General features: G+C 43.4%; 1 protein-coding gene across 7 annotated transcripts in view; it reads left to right on the top strand.

Annotated features, from left to right (window-relative positions):
* Positions 1-21,609, top strand: part of FRY (FRY microtubule binding protein) — a 396,668-nt gene that overhangs the window by 163,046 nt on the left and 212,013 nt on the right. For 2 of the 7 annotated variants that reach the window (XM_077298258.1, XM_077298257.1), the window contains exon 1: positions 4,922-5,606. The exons of the other annotated variants lie outside the window; for them this stretch is intronic. In XM_077298258.1, coding sequence (XP_077154373.1) covers positions 5,537-5,606 — 70 coding nt within the window. In that variant the 5' untranslated portion in view covers positions 4,922-5,536. Of the gene's footprint in view, positions 1-4,921; positions 5,607-21,609 lie in introns of those variants that run through there. 7 annotated transcript variants of the gene reach the window in all.

The following is a 21,609-nucleotide window of genomic DNA, read 5'->3' as shown; positions in this document are numbered from 1 at the left end:
TGGCCATACATGTTCTGGCTGTTGGCCGAACAATGCTTACCCAGATCATTCGGCGGACAGCCCTCTTGGCCAACTCTCCCATACACAGGAGCGCTTACTTGGCCGTGTGCTCTGAGAAAGCTGTCATCTGACACATCGGCCGGTGGCTTATCTTCAGGAGAAAAATGTGATCAGCAATCCGAAATTGTACACACGCAATCGACCGCTCTCCCAACCATCAGTCGGTTGGCGCCCCATACACATTTGACTGTCGACTGAACCCTTTGACATCTGTGTTCAGACGTTAATCTGTGTATGTGGGGCTTTAGATCTCAAGCCCTAAGGGCTGCTATAGAAGTGTGGGGGGTCTTGCATGGAAATGTATTATATATTATTTTATATCTATGTATGTCTAGGCCTTTTCCAATATCATTACCTATTACCTTCTATATCTTTTCTCCTGACATAACAATCCGTAGATCTAATGAACTTCACATGATGAGTCTGTGATGCGTTTTTGATGTTGCAGATTTTTTGCACCTATTCGCTAAATTAGGTTACTTGTTTTTTTTCTTTGCCTTTTTTGAATGTTTTTTTTATTTTTGTTTTTTTTTACATGAATTTTAAAAAGAATGGGGTTGTCCAGATTTATCACGAAATTCTGGAATTGCTGTATGTGGCTGCAGAATTAAAGTGCGCACTTTAAGGATGCTTTGTGATGGCTGCGTGACTGAGCAGTTATGTGACCTCGTGTAAGCGATACGCATACTCACAGCCACATTCCCAGTACAGCTGCGTGGCCTCGCTCAATTCACTTGTGTTGAATGGTGCTGCACATGTCTAGTCGGAACGTGGAAGTATGCATACCATTGGTCTCATCGCCAGCAACGGAGAATCCACACAGCGCGCGATGTGAGGATTTACAAGTCTGCAGTCAAATTAAGTGACTCCAAACTTTTTTTTTTTTCAAAAGCCTGGACAATGCCTTTAAATGGATTCTGTCATTACATTTGACCTATTTAAACTATTAGGCTATAAGGAGGACATTTTACATATGTGAAAAACTTTGATTTCTCAGGAATAAGACATCAGATCACAGATATGACAGTATCATTTTATTCAGCTTCCTATGACCTACATGCCCATATAAATGGCTTTCGAGGGTTGATCCTAGTGACCGATTCCCTTTAAGCTTCTATGTGTTGATACTTCCTATTATTTGGTTTTGACAAAACTTTGATGCAGCCATGTGTGGATTGCATGAGTTTGTAGTGCGTCTCCACAGCAGAAAAAAGCGCTAAAATCACATATACATTTACTAAGTGCAAATTTTCCGCATCTGATGTCTATAGGGAAAAAGTACACCTAAAACTTAGTGTATCCGCAAGAGAAATTGACATGCTGTGGAAAGTATGAGGGTATGTGCATACGATGCGGATTTGCTGCTGATCCGCAGTGGATTTTTCCGCACAGAAACGCTGCAGATCCGCACTGTGATGTACAGTACAATGTCATTTAATGGGAAAAAAAAAAACTGTGCGGAAAAATCAATGCGGAATTGCTGTGGATTTCAAAGAAGTGCATGTCACTTCTTTTGTGCGGATCTGCAGCGTTTCTGCACCCCTCCATGTTAAAAATCCGCAGTGGCAAAATCCGCAGGATTCTGCCAGGAGATGTGGATTTTGTGCAGAAAATTCTGCACCTCTTTTCTTACTTGTGCACATAGCTTGAGAGAGTTGCATGCACAACCAGACGTTCCACTTAACTCCTCCTTGCAGAAGTCCAGTGGCCAATAGAGAATGGTGGACACCAGTCGGGGGACGCTCACAGATCTCTACCGGTGTATCTGTGATAACCGGCTCCTTTTTAAGCGGTCATGCATACAGTATAGAGGGAACCTACACTATCCATATAAAAGACCCATATGCTTGCTAACTGATTCCAGCAGCAAGAGCGACTCAGATTGCCGAACCCTGGTCTAGACATTGGTTTACATTAATCATTTGCAGTAAGAAGGCTGAGAATCACTTTTTCACCTCGTGCCGTGTCCTGTCTGTTTTATGCTATGCAGAGAAATATGCTGGTTATTTTGTTTTTGTTATTGTCTATGGAAAAAAATGTATTTCCGTGCTTACCGCATGATTGAAGGTGCGGGCGGTTTCTTGGCCTTCATGCAACACAATGGGGCAGATCTACTAAAGCGGTCTAGTCTGTTGAAAGTGTAAACTAAGACTAGACAGTCTTGGTATGAGTCTCATGCTGGTTATGTTTAGCATCCTTAGACGGTTATAAAGGATCGTTTATACCTGACACAGGCTGCCACTGCTCTTGGCAGCAAAAATCCCATTTACACAGGACGAAGAGCTGCCAAAAACAATGATTTCCACACAAAATATTTTCACCTGACAAACAAGTGTTTTGCTCTTGTGATTGGCAGCTTTTTTAGACTGCAAGATTTTTAAGAAACCAGTGTTCAAGAAATTGCTCATTCAAGATAATTTTTCTGTGTGAATGGACCTTTGGGTTATGCTACCTATTAGCATCAGCTTTGTGCAGAAATGTTTGACCAAATTTTGATGTTTTTGGGGTATTTCCACCAAACCACACCCGTACTGAGTGAGACACCATTGGGTTTGAGGCCGGGTATGTCACAGTCTGTAAACACATCGCAGTGTCTGGACTGACCGCAGGTCTACCAGTCAGAAATGTAGAGCCTCATAGACGTGTATGAGGCGGTACGTTGGGCCGGGAGAGCTGTGGTCAGTCCAGACACTGATTTATGTATAGACTGTGAAATACACCCATCTGCATCTGGCCTAAGAGTGTATAATTGGTCCATGTGTGCCATATTGTCAATTTAGCTGGTGTGCCAATACATATGGTCGACATATAAAAATTACAGCTTGCACTACTTTACTCCATTTTACATACCAGGATAATGCATGGAATGAATGGCAGCTCTGGCGGCAGACGAGCACACGCAGCTGCACATTGAGTCAGTCATGTCTGAAATTTGCCGACGCGACTTGCCTAATTTTCAATACTTCTGTCTGAACCTGACCTTGGCAAATAATATAGTATATGTGGTGCACATTTAGCTCAGGATAGTATTACTCCCATAAGCCTATGCCTGCTGCTAATAACAGCAAGAGCAGGCGCCACTGATGAGAGTATCCATCAGCCGGCACTGGAGCTATAAATAAATAGATAAAGTATAATCAAAAAAATGACATGGTTTGTTTTTGTTTTTTTGATAACCAACATGGCAAAACTGACAGGATTGGGGATAACTTGTTTTTTTTAATGGGTGATCTCTAGGCACGGTGGGACCCAGATTGAACAGCGTACATGCTGTATATTTAATGGGTGATCTCTAGGCACGGTGGGACCCGGATCGAACCGCGTACATACTGTATATTTAATGGGTGATCTCTAGGCACGGTGGAACCCGGATTGAACAGTGTACATACTGTGTATTTAATGGGTGATCTCTAGGCACGGTGGGACCCGGATTGAACAGCGTACATGCTGTATATTTAATGGGTGATCTCTAGGCACGGTGGGAACTGGATTGAACAGTGTACATACTGTGTATTTAATGGGTGATCTCTAGGCACGGTGGGACCCGGATTGAACAGCGTACATGCTGTATATTTAATGGGTGATCTCTAGGCACGGTGGGACCCGGATCGAACAGCGTACATACTGTATATTTAATAGGTGATCTCTAGGCACGGTGGGAACTGGATTGAACAGTGTACATACTGTGTATTTAATGGGTCATCTCTAGGCACGGTGAGACCCGGGTCAGACAGTGTACATACGGTGTATATTTAATGGTTGATCTCTAGGCACAATGGAACCCGGATCGAACCGCGTACATACTGTATATTTAATGGGTGATCTCCAGGCACGGTGGGACCCGGATCGAATAGCGTACATATTGTATATTTAATGGGTGATTTCTAGGCACGGTGGGACCCGGATCGAACAGCGTACATATTATATATTTAATGGGTGATCTCTAGGCACGGTGGGAACTGGATTGAACAGTGTACATACTGTGTATTTAATGGGTGATCTCTAGGCACGGTGGGAACTGGATTGAACAGCGTACATGCTGTATATTTAATGGGTGATCTCTAGGCACGGTGAGACCCGGGTCAGACAGCGTACATACTGTATATTTAATGGGTGATCTCTAGGCACAATGGGACCCGGATTGAACAGTGTACATACTGTATATTTAATGGGTCATCTCTAGGCACGGTGAGACCCGGGTCGAACCGCGTACATACTGTATATTTAATGGGTGATCTCTAGGCACGGTGAGACCCGGGTCGAACAGTGTACATACTGTATATTTAATGGGTGATCTCTAGGCACGGTGGGACGTGGATCGATCAGCGTACATACTGTAAATTGGGTGATCTCTAGGCACGGTGGGACCCGGATCGATCAGTGTACATAATGTTTATGACAATTAGACGATTAGCCTATACATATGCCTGAAACGCGTTGTGCAGATCCCTTAGCTTATCTGTATATTGACTCAAATGGGAATATGGACATAAAGTAGGAGAGCCATTTACTATCCGAATGCTGATCATTTATCAGGACGATCAAGACCAAGATGCTATTTAGTCCCAATTAGTTCCTATTGAGAGAGTAATTGAGCCTTTATCTGTCTCTGCTTTCCAGGCTTGTCCTCAGCACCTTCCTGTGCTACTGTAGCCCCTGGGGATGTGCTCATCCCTCATTATCAGACATGCAGACATAGCAGTGAGTCAGGAAATGAAGAGTTGATTTAGTAGAAGGTGGGCAGCCCTGAGCCTGGCAGGCAGGCAGCAGAGAGGAGCTTATCAGCCCCGGGAACATGTCATGTGTTTACAGTAGCTGGCAAATGAGAGCACAAAGCCCAGTGCTTCCCTTCTGCGACTGTGCTGCCTGCTGCTGCCTGTCCATGGACGTCACTGGCAGCAGCAGGGCTCTGGGTGCAGTCACCGCAGCATGATGCAGTGTGGGGAAGGCAGGGAGGCAGCAGGGGGCTCCTGGGCAGCAGAGCTGGCAATCCCCGGCACTGGAGCAGCAGGGAAGCTGTGATCTCCCTGTGTCTTCTGGAGGAGGTGCATACACACATGCAGCCGATCTGCCTGCCAGCCCCCCATAGGATGTAAGCAGACAAGTCAGCTGCAGGAGCCATTCTCAAGACACAGCTGCATCCATGGAACAAAAGGTGTCTGAGCAGTGCTCAGCCCCTGGACAACCTGCAATGCCAGCCCCATCCTCATCATCCTCAGCCACAGTGAGTCTGCAGTGAAGGAGAAGCAGCATCATCATCATCATCATCATCATCACAGGGTGAAGGAGGAGCACCCTGGAAGGAGCATCTCATGTCTAGTTAATAAGGTCTCTACCTAGCAGGAAGAGGTGAAGCCCATCTGCAGACTTCATTTCCTTTGCTGACCTCTGGTTTGGTGTCAGTCACCTCCTCATATATCTCTACCTGCTGGAGGAGGAGGAGGTGCAGCAGCAGAAGGCTTCCTGCACAGTAGACATGGCCAGCCAGCAGGACTCTGGGTTCTTTGAGATCAGCATCAAGTACCTGCTGAAATCCTGGAGTAATAGTGAGTACAGTGTGAATGAGTTAACCCTTTATTGCTCCTGCGATGCACTGGTGCCTATGGTGTATACTGGGTAATGGATGTATGCACTGTCAGGCTGGGGAGAAGAAACTAGGCTGTAGTACAAACACAAACCTGCTGTATTATGTAAACAGGACTGAGACATTGTACATATACTGTGTGCCCATGTAGGGATGTTTATTTACCTACATTACACAATGTATATATATATTTATACTTTACATTGTTTCTGCAAGGGAGGGGTGTCCTCATTAATGCAAACTTATTTTTAGCATTGTGTTAACTTATTAAAAATGTTTGGGTGTGGTGCAGTAACTGAGCACTTTTATAATGCCCAGTAATGTTTAATAGTCTGCTGCCGGCCGGGGAGGGGGACGCTGCTGGTGATTCCTCCCACTAATCCTTCATTTGTGGTGATACAATATGTATCCAGATTCTGGATTATTGACCCCAAAGATGCTGAAAAAAGACACTGTAGCAGAACACCTGCTGGGAACTTCAAAAACAAATCAAGCCAATTACTTGGAAAGGGAAGAAGACCTCACTGTGATGGCTTCTGCTGCCTCCAGCCTCCTTCATACGACCATACAAAATCCGTACATGAAAAACTGGGACCGCTGTCATCAGTGTTTTCCATCAGGGTCATTAGTGTCCGTTTCTGCCATCTGTGTATCATCTGTGATTGTTTTTACCATCCGTGTCTTATCCGTGTCCGTTTTTATCATCCGTGTCCATTTCTGCCATCAGCGTCCAATCCGCATGTCCTTTTTGCCATCCATGTGTCCATTTTCACCATCAGTCCATCTGTGTGTCCTTTTTTACCATCAGTGTGTCATCTGCTTGTCCATTTTTCACCATCAGTCCGTCATCCGTGTGTCTGTTTTTACAGTCAGTATCTTCAGTATTTTTCCTGTATGGATAAAGAAAGAAATGACATCTTCTATACTTTCCATTGTTAAACACGGTCAGCGCACTGATGCCATGCATGTGCTGTTAGCTGACCCATAGATTTGTATTGGCCCATGTCATCCGTGCTGCCGGAAAAAAAACGGACATGTACATAGCAACATAGCAGTATGTGTTATGGTGGGTACATGTGATATCTGTGAAAAAATGGGTACCACATGTACTGGTAACAGGGACGTGTGAAGAAGAGAGATAATCTACTGCTCTCTATATGGGTCCCTGAAAAAAAATAAATAAATAAAATAAATATATATATATATATATAATACACACCATTCTTCCACACGTTGCAGCATTTACTGGTGGGATATGGCTGCACTATGGACCCTGTTTGCATCCATGAGGGTTGTTGCTTGTCTTGCTCTTTTACTTGCATGGAGTAAAAATTCAGTAATGCAATAAAAAGCAGCCGAATGTTTGAAGCTTCAGAGTATAAAGGGCCATAGACAGGAGATAATGGTCCTAATTTAGCTGTCAAGAGTCAGTACAGGAAAACTGATCGCCCAGCATACACGTAACGGAGCCCATCTGAGCAGTGGCGGCCAGTGGCAGTGTCCCTAAGTGTAGCATAGAGCTATATGGTGTAAATGATTGAATGGAAGCTCCAAGTGCTCAGTCTCCATCCTCGTCCTTGAGGAGCTACCGTCCTTTCCTACAGGGTCGACCGAAGACAGAGACCTGTGGTGCCGACTGCCAAATTTGGCCTGTTTTCCAGTGAAGAAATTAAAACCTACTGATTCAGATATCCTATACCCTCCTGACAGAACGTACCCCCTCAACCATCCTAAACATGCAGGATGAGGCTCCGTAGACCAGAATGGTAAAAGTGACTCTGGTTCACACAACCCTTGTGGGATGCCGCAAGGCAAATAGAAGTGGTGTGAATCAGAAGAGGAGCGGAGTGGGGTCCCGCAGAGGATTGTGATTGGGGAGTATCTTCGTGCACCTACGCCTGCAATGCTTTAGGGAATTACCTTTTTCTTACTTCTTTGAGACTTGTCCATAGTCATCAGTCTCTGTTTTTTCTTTGCATAGTAGTTGACAAAAATGTGATTTGTTGGTCAAATAAGAACAGTCCAGCTATGTTTCATCTAGAAATCTTTTTGGTGCTTGGTGGTATTGCACACGAGGGAGCTATATGTTGTACCTGGCCGTGATGCTCTGCTCAAACAACACCTCTGCTACCTAAAAATACCCCAGTATTGGAAATGGCATATTGTAGGAGGGGGCCCTGTTACAAGTCTAGCATTGGGGCCTACTGCTTTGTGCCGTGTTTTATTTTAGGCTTCATTCACATGTCCGTATTGCACGTATCCATTTTTTTCATGGCTACAGGACCCGGATATCATCAGTACAGTCCGTGTGCTCTCCGTGTGTAACACTGTGACGTATAGGAGAAGCTGTAGAATTTCTTTATCCTTCTGTGAAAAATGCTGATGACAGTTGGTGGTAAAACCGGGCACACGGATGGTAAAAAGGGACACACTGATGACGAAAACTGACGCACTGGTAAAAAGGGACACACTGATGACGAAAAGGGACACACTGATGACGAAAACTGACGCAATGGTAAAAAGGGACACACTGATGGTAAAAATGGGCACATGGATGACACTGACAAAACCGGACACACGGATGGTAAAAAGGGACACACTGATGACATACGGATGGTAAAATCGACACACTGATGACACACTAGTAAAAACGGACACACGGATGACAAAAATGGACACACTGGTAAAAAGGGACACACTGATGGTAAAATCGGGCACATGGATGACACTGACAAAACGTGACACACTGATGACACACTGTACGTGATAGAACATTTGTCTCATATTGAATCCACCTCTAGTGCGATCAGTGATTGTCTGCACAGGTAAATGTTCACCTTTTATAATGTAAAGTGCATACTTGCAGTCGGCTATAGGCATGTTTTCTATTCTGAGAAGGCGAGGTATTATACCGGGTATCTACCACTGAAGCAGTTTTGGTGAAGTTCTTGGGGCCAAGATTTTTCATTTAGCATAGGTGTTTGAGGACAGATCTCAAGTTTCTTGTACGCAAACAGAAAGGGTTAATAATAATGTGACAATTTTAGAGGGATCTTTTTATTTCAAGTTTGTTTGTATTATTTGAAATCTGCGAATAAACCTTGGGCTCATCCGTCCTGAGCTCTGTGCTAGTAATGCTCGGGGTGATTGGATCCGGCGGATTAGCGCCTGACGTGTTGTCCGTGTCGCTGTTCTCGCCATTCTCCACATTTATAACTTCTATCGCTTCATGTGAAACATTTTTAAACACATGTTGAAAAAAATGCAATGAATTCCTAGTGTTTTGCTTTTGTTTGGCCATTGTATATTGTATTATTTTGTGCCTGCACTTTTTCCTGGCATTGATCTATTCCCAAAATGAAGCCTAAGGGAAGAACAAAAAAAAAATCTCTTTTGACAACCAGATTGTGCTGTGGTTTTCGTATACTACTGACCCCAAAATGCCACAAACCCAAATGCTTGCTTTATAGTGTTTTATATTTATCAACTTTTAAAGGGATCCAGGGGGTTGGATCTGTAGAAAATAACAGACTTATTAATACTTGCCTAACTTCGCCAGCTCTGTCCAGCACAGGCCGCTCCATCGTCTGCGCTGGCACAGGAAGTGGAGGCGTTATCTTTCGACCTGCCACTAGACCGCTGCATCCTGTGATTGGCTGCAGCAAACAAGTGACTTTGAGCAGCGCATTATTGAAAAAAAACGCTGCAACCAATCACAGGTCTCAAGTGCCTGGATGAATAGTGACATTACCACTTCCTATTGCAGCACTATTCCGGTAGGTGAGTATTACCGTAAGTGTTATTTTTTTCACAGATCTAACCACTTGGGCAAGCTTTTATTTTACCAAGGCAACCCATTTAATTGTAAGATATACCGGTAATTGAAGAATTTTTGAGAACAAGAAAAATTCCACAAAAAATTGACTTTCTTTACAAATTGTGTATTAAACCAGTCATACACAGGCTTAGTTCGTAGTACTCAGCAAAAGGCGAAATTGAGAAGTTTGGTGCATAGGCAGAAGTGGGGATAGGATGTACCCCATGAAGAGACTAATAGAGATAGGGAAGATTCTTCTTTCATGGATCCTGACTATTTGTATGCGGCAATGGTGACAACTGGCTCTTGGAAGGTGCAGCTATCCATTAGAAATTGCTGATTTCGGTGGTGTCTTGTGCACTATGGTGGCTCCCGGCTCTGGGATCCTTCCCTCCCTTGATTACGTGGCATCTAGGGTTATCAGCTACATCAGATATCTGTTCACTGGAGGTAGGTTCTTAAAGGAGGGCACTAGAAGTGTTTTTAGTTTGGTCATAAATCACAGAATTAAAGGAAGTGCAGCTCTGGTTTGTCCATTCTTTGGAAGATTTCATTTTTTTCTGTTACTGCTCTGGGGTGGAGGGATATGTAAATGTTGTCAACATGTTTGTTTTTTATCTTTAAACTTCCATACATTCCATGAACTGTTCTGTAGCTTAATGTTTCCCTGCATCCTGTCTGAAGGTGCTGCAAGTTTGCTTTTTTTAATAACATATAACGCCAGAGCTGCCACTATTCAGTGGTCAACTCAAATGAAGCCCACCAATCATAAGATAATTTAAAATTTAACATTTATTAATAATCCATAAAAGATCCACATGACCACTAACATGCCCCCGGAAGAAGCAGAGGGCGAAACGCGCGTCGGGGCGCCGGAGGAGGACACCCACTAGACAGGCATTCATTGGGTAAGGCATTGGCTTCATATTGTCATTAGCACGGGCTTCAATCAGGTTTTCACCTCGACACTCACTCTGGTTCTCATTAGCTTATGGTCTAATCGTTGAGATGCTGTCTGGCACTAGTTATAGCTATTTACTATGGGTATCCTATGGGTGTGATTTAGTGCTTGAGGTTGTACACACCTTGCAATCCTGCCTTGCCTGCTGATATTGATATTACTTATATCTTTGCACTTTTTGATATACTCTATCCTGTAGGTGGATGTTCCCCTCCGACTTGGGGTTATTGTTTGTGTTCTAATATTGTTAGTGGTCATGTGGATCTTTTATGGATTATTAATAAATGTTAAATTTTAAATTATCTTATGATTGGTGGGCTTCATTTGAGTTGACCACTGAATAGTGGCTGCTCTGGTGTTATATGTTTAGCGAAGTACCAATGTCTTTGCAGTGCGGGACGCTTTTGTGATTTATGTTTTTTTAATAACATTAGATGTATTTGTTTCCAGTAATATTGAAATGAATAAAATTACTGTTATTTACCATTGTTTGTAATATTATTATTTAATATTAATAGCTTTGTAACCATTCTATTTGCATCCTATCATTTGGGAACTGTTGACTGCAGGAAACATTAAAAAAATGGCAGTGTATTGGAAGCAAAGAGAGGGTCAACAAAAATAACCATGGATTGAGGGGTAATATTTCTCCTTTTAGAGAGTGACATGTCAAGCCTGACATGCCAAGGTGAGGAGACTTTTAAGTGTTGCAATAATCCTCTGGGAAATATGCGTATTTTAAAAAAAATGTAAGCGACCTATTTTACTTTAATGGGCGCAGAAAATCTGCAAAATAAAAGCTGATCGTGGGAACGTAGCCTTAAAGAGCAAAACCATGGACTACGCAGAGGTAACATCTGATCCCTGAATGAGCCCAGCAGCCCCTCTGTCACAAAAAACACCAGTATTAATTACACTTGATAAATAGGGGTTGGATTTTTGTATTGGGGCTCATAAGGTTCAAGTTCCATATCTACCCATCGCACAATAATCCAAACATATAATGGCTGTGGCAGCCCACAACTTACAGCTCAGCGTCTTCCTCGTTCGTCCTCTGCCCTTTCTCATTTACTTTTAGCAGACTACTAAAAAAAAAAAAATCTGTCAAATCTTACATCCCACTAGTTTTTTTTTGTTTGTTTGTTTGTTTGTTTTTTAGTTGACTCAATTGTCTCAAAAGAAAATTTTTTTTAATCCGATCCCATTGAGTCATGGAAAACCTTTCCTTTGGTTGGAATTGATGAGATGATCTCCAGAGAGATGAGAATTTACACAATTGACTTGGTGTCTGTGGCCGCTATTGATGCTTATTAAAACTTTTTGTATCTGTATGAACTTCTAGCACATTTTCCCGGGAAGTGTAATGGGTGGTGAGATTCGTTTTGCTATGTGTGTTATTGCTTGTAGGAAGGAAATAAGCTTTGTTCCAGTTTTACCTGATTAAGTGTTAAGCACGCTATTAGAATGGTTTCCGAATAAGGAAAACTCCAGTAATTTAGGACCGTATTGTTGTCATGAGCTTACCACGACAGAGAGGGACCAGAAGACCACGGTGTCTGATTTCACATACTCCTGCTCTGATTAGAAGCACTTCACCATCAGAAATTAAATAGTGCAGGTTTCTGCCCACAGTGCGGGAGTTAATCTGTTCAGATGATCTCAGCTGTTCAGTGTTGGCCACTCCCCTCTACTATATATCAGGGATTGCTAGTGTTGCTTTTATACTGCATGGTTCTGGATTTGGTGGTGTTGGTTGTTTGAGGAGGCTTTTGGAGTGTTGTTCAGAAGACTGTTGCTTGGTGATTTGTCTGTGGGCATATTCTCAACCTCTACTACTTGTTTTTTCCTTCCTTTACTTTTCTGTGTTCTTCTCTGTTTGTGAGCGCATATTTATGTGATTGGTATTTTCATTTATCCCTGTACGTCTTCCCTGGTTTAGTCTGGTTTGTGTATTCTTAAATTCTACAACTCCCCACTTCCTTGGGTGAGGGAGGGGACAAATAAGGACTGATTTTCAGCAAATCACCTGACCCCGGCGTCTTCACCATCAGAAATGATCGTTAATCATTTTGTGTCTCCTACAGTGCTTTTGGAGAGTTTGGATGCACTGGTTCGTGGAAGGTTTTTCTTTGTTCCTATTCAAATATGCACATTGTAGATTCAGACTGAAGACCACAAAACCACTAAAGGGGACACATGGAAACAGGGAGTAAAAAAAACATGCGTGAAACAAACCAGAATATGCATCAAGGCTTTGATTCCTCAAAGTACCACCCCTTTTCTGACAGCTAAACAGACTGTTTTCAGTTGGAATCTACAATGTACACATTACAATGACAAGAAAAAAAAATTTCTTGAACAGGCGTGTCCAAACTGCTGATTGTTAGTGTTTCCGTCACCATGGTTAAAAACGGGTGCAATTACTGCGGCCCGGCAGGTGAGGAGCTCGCCAACGCCAGCAAATATTTCAGCTGTATGTGCATCTTTTAACACGCATTCAGCTAAAGTGTATTGCCGCGCACAGACACTGCCGGCCAATCAGCGGCCAGCAGCTGACGTCGGAGTGCACGTGACCGAGGGCACATGGCAGTGACGTCATGCGATCCCTTCACTTGCACGCTGAAGTCAGCTGCCGGCTTCAGAAGAGGACACAGCGTTGCAGGGGAGCGGATGGCAGAGTATTATTATTATTTATTGATTGATTTATTTTTAAATCGGAGAGTACCCGGTGGCAATACTACTACATGGATGACTATGGGCTATGCATTATATTATATGAAGGACATAGGCTGTGTATTATACTAATATGGAGGTGCATTATACTATATGGAGAGTGCATTATACTATATGGAGTGTGCATTATACTATATGGAGAGTGCATAATATTATGTGGAGAGTGCATTATACTTTATAAGGACTATGGGCTGTGCATTATATGAAAGACCTAGGCTGTGTATTATACTAATATGGAGGTGCATTATACTATACGGAGAGTGCATTATACTATATAAGGACTATGGGCTGTGCATTATATTATATGGAGGACTAAGGTCTGTGCATTATACTTCTGCTATGGGGCCCCATGACTTCTATGTACGCCCTTGGTGAGTATAATGGTTTATTTTTTTCTATACATTAAAGAACAGTGGCAGAACGGGGGACTTATACCAGGATATATATATTGTAAATCTTGCAATGGGGCCCATAAGTCTATAGTTACGACACTGGTTTAAAGCTTCAGCTGCATTGATATCAAAACCTCATCATTTGGAGTACAGATGATGACAGTAAAACATTCAGGAGGAGACCAGTTCCACTTTCACTGCCATCAGGTGTACTCCAAATGAGTAGATACTAATATTAATGCCGCTAACGGCAGGTAAATAAACTGATGAAAAGCAGGGGTTTTGAAGTCACTTATATGCATTTTTTTTTACAGGAATTAGGACAATCCCTTAATAAAGTGATTTGCAAAGTTCCATTACTTTCTATGCTGGCCAAAATTGTATTACCGTAAATAAAAATTATCTTTAATATATTTTTTTTTGTGTTTACATTCATTTTTATTTTTGCCAATTTTTTTTTTCTTAATTTTAAAATCTGTATTTTACAATCCTATTTTCTATATTGTGGAAACTCCAGTCACAACCTAAAATATCAGTTTTTAATAATATTAAACCCATCCACTACCTCACTTCCATGAGTCTTTTTCACTGCTCTGCTCACAAGATGGAGAATATTGACCCATTTTCGACCCCACTCAGTAGGAGGTATGGTTTTGGCACCAAGCTTGAACAGCCATGTCCTACAGACTAGGCCAAACCCCGTCCATAATCTGAAGGATTGCAGACTCCCCGTACAGCTGAATGTTGGGGACGTTGGTAGGGACAATCTTTGTCAAGTAATCTTTACAAGTCATTTTCCATCTGAAAACAGAACAGAGCTGAATATTTCCAGCTTTGGGCAGGGTTCTGTATCTGTAGTGCCAGTTTTCGGTCTGTGCCTTTGTGTCTCAAACTTATCTGGAATGCCGAGATAGTCGTGTTCCCGAAATAGTTCGCACCTCCAGCCTAGAATGCTTACAATGTTTGACGTTCCTATGTGAAGTCTCCAGTAAGACCTGATGGATAAACAAGCAAATGTTTGCTCCATAACATTGACCTTTTGCAGGAAATAATGAAAAAAAAATGATTTGTACCAACCAACCACCTCGAATATATAGTTACATAGGTTGAAAAAAGACCTAGGTCTATCAAGTTTAATCTTTCTCCACTAATTGTTTTTTTGTCACTAAATGAACTATAACCCACAATATTGTGTATTGAGGAAATCATCCAGCCCTTTTTTTTAAAGGCTGTTATAGTGTCGGCCATTACTACCACTTGTGGTCGGCATTCCACATTGTGACTCTGACTGTAAAGAACCCTTTCCTATTTAGCTGTCTGATTCGCCTTTCCTCCACCCATAATGAATGCCCCCTGGTCCTCAGTATGGTCCTTGGAAGGAATAACTTATGCTACAGTCCTTTGCACTGACCACACATCCATTTATACATATACCGTAAATGAGATCTACTCTGAGACATCTTGTTTCTAGATATGTTGGAAGAACTTTGTATTGCAATCCATATATTCATCTTATTAAGGTCTGTTGTCCTTTTCTCTTCTAACCTGGCTTAATATTTAACTTTAGGCCAATTTATTCACCGCTTCATCATAGAGCAATCCATCTTCCGTAGTTTAGCACATCTGAAAAAACAAAACGAGAAACCAATATAACTAGTTTGTGAGTGATGCATTGCTGTTTTCAAGGGTACACCACCTCTTCTAGTTTGGGGGCCATGTTGACATGCTTAACCAATACAAGTTAAATGGATTTTGCGATCTGCGACTGTGAAAGCATATCAACAGAATATACCATGGGCACTATGCTTACCACTGAGTCACCATTGGCTTTTTTTTTTCATCGTTTGCCACACAAGGGTCAAGAGACTAAGATCTCGATTCATCAAGACCAGCGATTTGTCTTGATGAGGGGACGACCTGAAGTCATATGCTCCTGATTCATTAAGAGGCACAAGTCTCTGAGGCCCCTTTCACAGATCAGTTTTTTGCCGTCAGTCACAATCCGTTGCCTCGACGGATCCGTCGCAGATTGTGAAAAACTGATGCGAAGGATCCATTTTGTTGCCGGATCTGACTAGCGGATCTGGCTAATTGGATCGGAGCATGCGCAGTTTTAAAAAAAAAACGGAATCCGTCGCCAGATTCCGTCATTTGACGGATCCGGCACCCATAGGCTTCCATTCGATGAAACGACGGACGGCGACGGATCCATCGCTCTCGGGTTTTTTTCTTGACGTACACAAAAAATGTTACTTTGTCTGTTGTCTCCGGCCGCCAGACAAACAATTTTCGACGGATCCAGCGAACAACGGATGAAATGTGAGGCCATCCGCTGCTAATACAAATCTATTAGTGAGAAAAAAAACAGATCCGGCGGCATCAGTCTCCAGATCCGTGTTTTTTGTTTTTTTTTTCAAAATTCAACGGATTGCGACTGATGGCAAATAACTGATGTGTGAAAGGGGCCTTAATGAATCGGGAGCATCTGACAAGTGGAGTGCACCTCATTGTGCTCCTCAACACAAATCCTACTCTAGTCACTGACTGGAGTAAGAATTCTAGCGTATGGAACACTACATCTCAGGGCCGGACTGGCCATCGGGCACTTCTGGCAAATGCCAGAAGGGCCGGTGCCAGTCGTGGGCCACTCGATCTGCCTCCCCCCGCCGACTCATCCCCCTGCCGCCGCATTCAACTATACCGGCGTCTACGCCGGTACAGTTGAATGCGATGATGGAGGAGAGAGCGTCTACAGATGCTCCCTCTCCCATCATTCCCCGCTCTGCCTCTGACACTGCGGATGTGCAATGATGTCATATCATCGCGCACCTGCTGTGTCCCGGGCAGACTGCAGCTGCTGAGACAGGAGCAGGAAGCAAGAGGAAAGGTGAGGAGAGTGGGTTTTTTTTTTTTACTGGACTGTGGGGACATTCTCGAGGGGGAGGAGGAGGAGACATGTGGGCTGTGCTGGATATACCACTGTGCGGGCTGTGCTGGATATACCACTGTGCGGGCTGTGCTGGATATACCACTGTGCGGGCTGTGCTGGATATACCACTGTGCTGGCTGTGCTGGATATACCACTGTGTGGGCTGTGCTGGATATACCACTGTGTGGGCTGTGCTGTATATACCACTGTGTGGGCTGTGCTGTATATACCACTGAGCGGGCTGTGCTGTATATACCACTGTGCGGGCTGTGATGTATATACCACTGTGCGGGCTGTGCTGGATATACCACTGAGTGGGCTGTGCTGTATATACCACTGTGTGGGCTGTGCTGTATATACCACTGTGCTGTATATACCACTGTGCGGGCTGTGCTGTATATACCACTGTGCGGGCTGTGATGTATATACCACTGTGCGGGCTGTGCTGGATATACCACTGTGTGGGCTGTGCTGTATATACCACTGTGTGGGCTGTGCTGTATATACCACTGTGCTGTATATACCACTGTTCTGTATATACCACTGTCCTGTATATACCACTGTGCGGGCTGTGCTGGATATACCACTGTGCGGGCTGTGCTGGATAAACCACTGTGCGGGCTGTGCTGGATATACCACTGTGCGGGCTGTGCTGGATATACCACTGTGCGGGCTGTGCTGGATATACCACTGTGCGGGCTGTGATGTATATACCACTGTGCGGGCTGTGCTGGATATACCACTGTGTGGGCTGTGCTGTATATACCACTGTGTGGGCTGTGCTGTATATACCACTGTGCTGTATATACCACTGTTCTGTATATACCACTGTCCTGTATATACCACTGTGCGGGCTGTGCTGGATATACCACTGTGCGGGCTGTGCTGGATAAACCACTGTGCGGGCTGTGCTGGATATACCACTGTGCGGGCTGTGCTGGATATACCACTGTGCGGGCTGTGCTGGATATACCACTGTGCGGGCTGTGCTGGATATACCACTGTACGGGCTGTGCTGGATATACCACTGTGCGGGCTGTGCTGGATATACCACTGTGCGGGCTGTGCTGGATATACCACTGTGCGGGCTGTGTTAGATATACCAATGTGCGGGCTGTGTTGGATATACCACTGTGCGGGCTGTACTGGAAATACCACTGTGCTGGATATACCACTGTGCGGGTTGTGCTGGATATACCACTGTGCGGGCTGTGCTGTATATACTACTGTGCTGGATATACCACTGTGCAGGCTGTGCTGGATATACTACTGTGCGGGCTGTGCTGTATATACTACTGTGCGGGCTGTGCTGTATATACTACTGTGTGGGCTGTGCTGTATATACTACTGTGTGGGCTGTGCTGTATACTGCTGTGTGGGCTGTGTTATCTACTATGCGGGCTGTACTATATACTATGCGGGCTTTGCTTTATACTATGGGGAGTATATTATCTTCTAGGGGGAGGCCATGTTATGTACTATGTGGCTGTGGTATATACTATTGTGGGGGTATATTATATTCTATGGGAGAGGTTGGGTTATATACTATGGGGGAGGTTGTGTTATATACTATGGGGGGCTGCATTATATTCTATGGGGGCTACATTATATATTATGGGGAGGTGGGCTGTATTATATTCTATGGGGTTACATTATACTCTGTGGGGTGGCTGCATTATACTCTGTGGGGTGGCTGCATTATACTCTGTGGTTGCCGCATTATATTCTGTAGGGTGGTGGCTACATTATACTATATGTGGGCTGCATTATACTGTATCGAGGACTATGGGGAATACGTTATACTATATGAAGAACTATGGGGTGCATTATACTATGGGAAGTGAATTTTACTACATGGATGACTATGGCGGTGCATTATACTATATGTAGCACTGAGGAATGTATTATGCTATATGGAGGACTATGAGGAGTGTATTATACTATGTGGAGGACTGAGCAGTGTATTTGAATATATGGAGAACTATAGGGAGTGTTTTATATTATATGGAGGACTGTGGAGCACATTATAATATATGGAGGACTATGGGGTGTATTTTACTAAACAAGTAAAATGCTGCATATTCAGATTGTTTTTGCCGGAACAAAAATCATTGTTCTCAGCAGCACATCGCCGCTGTAAACTGTAGATGTGCTGCTGGTAACATGATACTGTATGGGGATCGGTTAGTGATCTGTTAGTGATCGTTCTGTCCCATCATTCTTTCTCAGACGGTGGAAAGAGGCCGGGAAACAAGTGTTGAACAACTTCAGTATTCTCGATCAAACTCATTTAGCGGCCTGAACTCAGCGCTTGTAAATACAACCAAAATGCTTTTGTGTGATGCGCAATATGTTAGCATTTTGGGGCCCATTTTAAACTTTGCCTAGGGCCCCACTTTGCCTAAACCGGCCCTGCCTACAAGTGTACAAAGATATTATAAAGTCACCATGTGACAAGTGGGCCTGTGTAACTTCAAATGCCAGGGCTGAATTTTAGTCCCAGTCCGGCCCTGCTACATCTCGTCATGAATTCGTTGAATTGGGGCATCATGTCCCTGCCACGTCTCAGCTCCACTTATTTTTGGCAACACTGGTGTGAAAGCGCCTAAAGATTCAAGATGTTTGCGCAATTCTGGATTACACAAAAATTTTGTGCGAGAAATCTGGGATAAAAGCTTTGATCAGTCTCGGCCTTTGTATCTTAATACTTTCCCAGAGATAGCCACACAGTACATTACTAATACGTACCCTCCCCATTCTCGCTATACTTGCCACTCCTTTTTGTTTCTAACAATCATCTGTGTCCACATGGTGGGGGACTGCACAGAATGGCATCATGAGCTGCATGTGGCTCACAGACCACAGGTGGTGACCCCATTTTCTAAATCATTTTATAAATCAAATGGAGATCAGAATTCATTGGTCGGTCTGGCCGGTGGCTCTCCCGACCTGAGCGTGACAGCCGCATAGAAATACATGAAGCTGCCCTGCTTGGGATGGGAGAACCGCCGGCCGGTCCCTGCGCTGCACTCTGATCTCTGTCCGATTTATATGATGGTTTGACTGCGCCAGAAGAGAAGGCGGCAATCATTTATATCAAATAATGTAGAGGACCCAAATGTTGCCTCTGTGTCAAGTTTTTTTTCCACTGTGAGCAGCAAAATCAAAAGATTTGTTTATGACAAGGGATTTTTTTTTGTATAGGCCCATTGCAGTTACATGTTCTATGTTTGTTGTAGTTTTGGGCCACGTTCCCACTATCAGTATTTGGTCAGTATTTTACCTCAGAATTTGTAAGCTAAAACCAGGAGTGGGTGATAAACACAGAAGTGGTGCATATGTTTCGATTATACTTTTCCTCTGATTGTTCCACTCCTGGTTTTGGCCTAGGAAACTGAGGTAAAATACTGACCAAATACTGAACGTGTGAATGTGGCCTAAGTGGTTTAGCTGCTTGTCCGTTGTTTGAACATAGTTTCTTCTGCTCCATTGATTTGGCTAGACTGTACGTACTACTAAAACGTTACAAGATGCCAAAAAGAGAGCTCTGACCTAGTAGGACATTCTGGCTATATTCACACACAGCAGTTTTGTTGCAGATATTTCTCATCCATGCAGTTTGCATAGACTGATGTAATGGCCTTTTGTTTCTGGTTGAACAATGGTTTAACAACCCATCGTGATGCCGACCATCCATACACGCTTTAGTCCACATATTATAGTCGCTGGTCATACATGTTAAAAAAAAAAAAAAAAAAAAGATCTTTCCGCCAAAATTAAAAGAAAAAAACAACAAACTCTCCCAATTTTAATTTTGAAATTATGACTGTATGCCTGTTGCGCGATGGGTAAAACGGTCATTGATTTTTTTAATTTCTGCCTGGTTGTATTGGTTGAAATTGTTATTCATTTTCATCAACTTAAATCTAATGTATATGGCAGCCTATAGATGTGTCTGTGTTAAAGGGGTTGTGGAGGCTTGAAGCTCAAGTCTGCAGTCACTCTGTGATTTGTGAATCCTCGCAGCTCGCAGTGTGTGCACTGTCAGGATTCTCCAACGCCGGGAGCAGGCGCGTTACTGCAGGTATGTGATTTCTATACATTTGGTCTAGTCAGAATGTGGACGAAATATGCAAAACACATACTTGTGATCATATCACCGCCCACTCCCAGCGCCGGAGAATCTTGACAACATGCGCTGTGACGAGTCACAACTAGTGATGAGCGAACGTGCTGGGATAAGTGTTATCTGAGCATGCTCTGGTGCTATCCAAGTGTCTTCGGCGTGCTCGAAAAATATGTTCGAGTCCCCGCGGCTTCATGTCTTGCGGCTGTTAGATAGTAGCAACACGTGGGCATTGCCTAACAAACGGGCAATCCCTGCATGTGTTGCGGCTGTTGAACAGCTACGAGACATGCAGCTGCCGGGACTCGAACATAATATTCGAGTACGCTGAAGACACTTGATGGGCATCAGAGCATGCTCAGATAACACCTTATCCCAGCATGTTCACTCATCGCCATTCACAAGTCTGCAGCTACATACAGTGACTGCAAACTTGAGCCCCAAGCTTGGACCACCCCTTTAACGGAAACCAAAGATGTGAGAATATGAAGCTACGACCTTCAACTTCACTCAATCATCTTAGTAATTTGGAAAAAAGCAAATGACTGACTTCAGAGCTTTAATTTTCATGCTGATTCTCAATCTTCAGACTCTTCAGAGTTGTCTGGTGATACTTGTTTTTTGCCTTTATAAAGGCCGCCGTATCTTCACAGTCTGCATCTGGTCCTGCAGCTCATCACTACTGCACTATAATGTATGGACATATCATTCAGACGGTTTCTGAAAAATCGTTTGTTTGTTTTTTAAAAGAACAATCAGAACAATTTATAAATGAAATGTTGTGTTCCGTAAGGTCAATCCTATATCGATGCCATCTCCCGATTCTCCCGACAAAACCTTCATATCAATCGTCCCCTGGATCTTGCAGCCATTTTATTTAATCGCTTCCTCTTTTCATTTCTATCCGCCTCCTTAATTCATGTGTCTTGTGGCAGGAATCCTAAATTCTTCATCTTTTACCAAACAGGAATTTGCCTCTTACGTTGAGGACACGAGGCAGTAAATTT

The sequence above is a fragment of the Ranitomeya variabilis genome, chromosome 3, assembly GCF_051348905.1.
Source record: "Ranitomeya variabilis isolate aRanVar5 chromosome 3, aRanVar5.hap1, whole genome shotgun sequence".
Lineage (NCBI taxonomy): Eukaryota > Metazoa > Chordata > Amphibia > Anura > Dendrobatidae > Ranitomeya > Ranitomeya variabilis.
The sequence above is the reverse complement of the archived record's forward strand: the minus strand, read 5'-3'. Positions and strand labels throughout refer to the sequence as shown.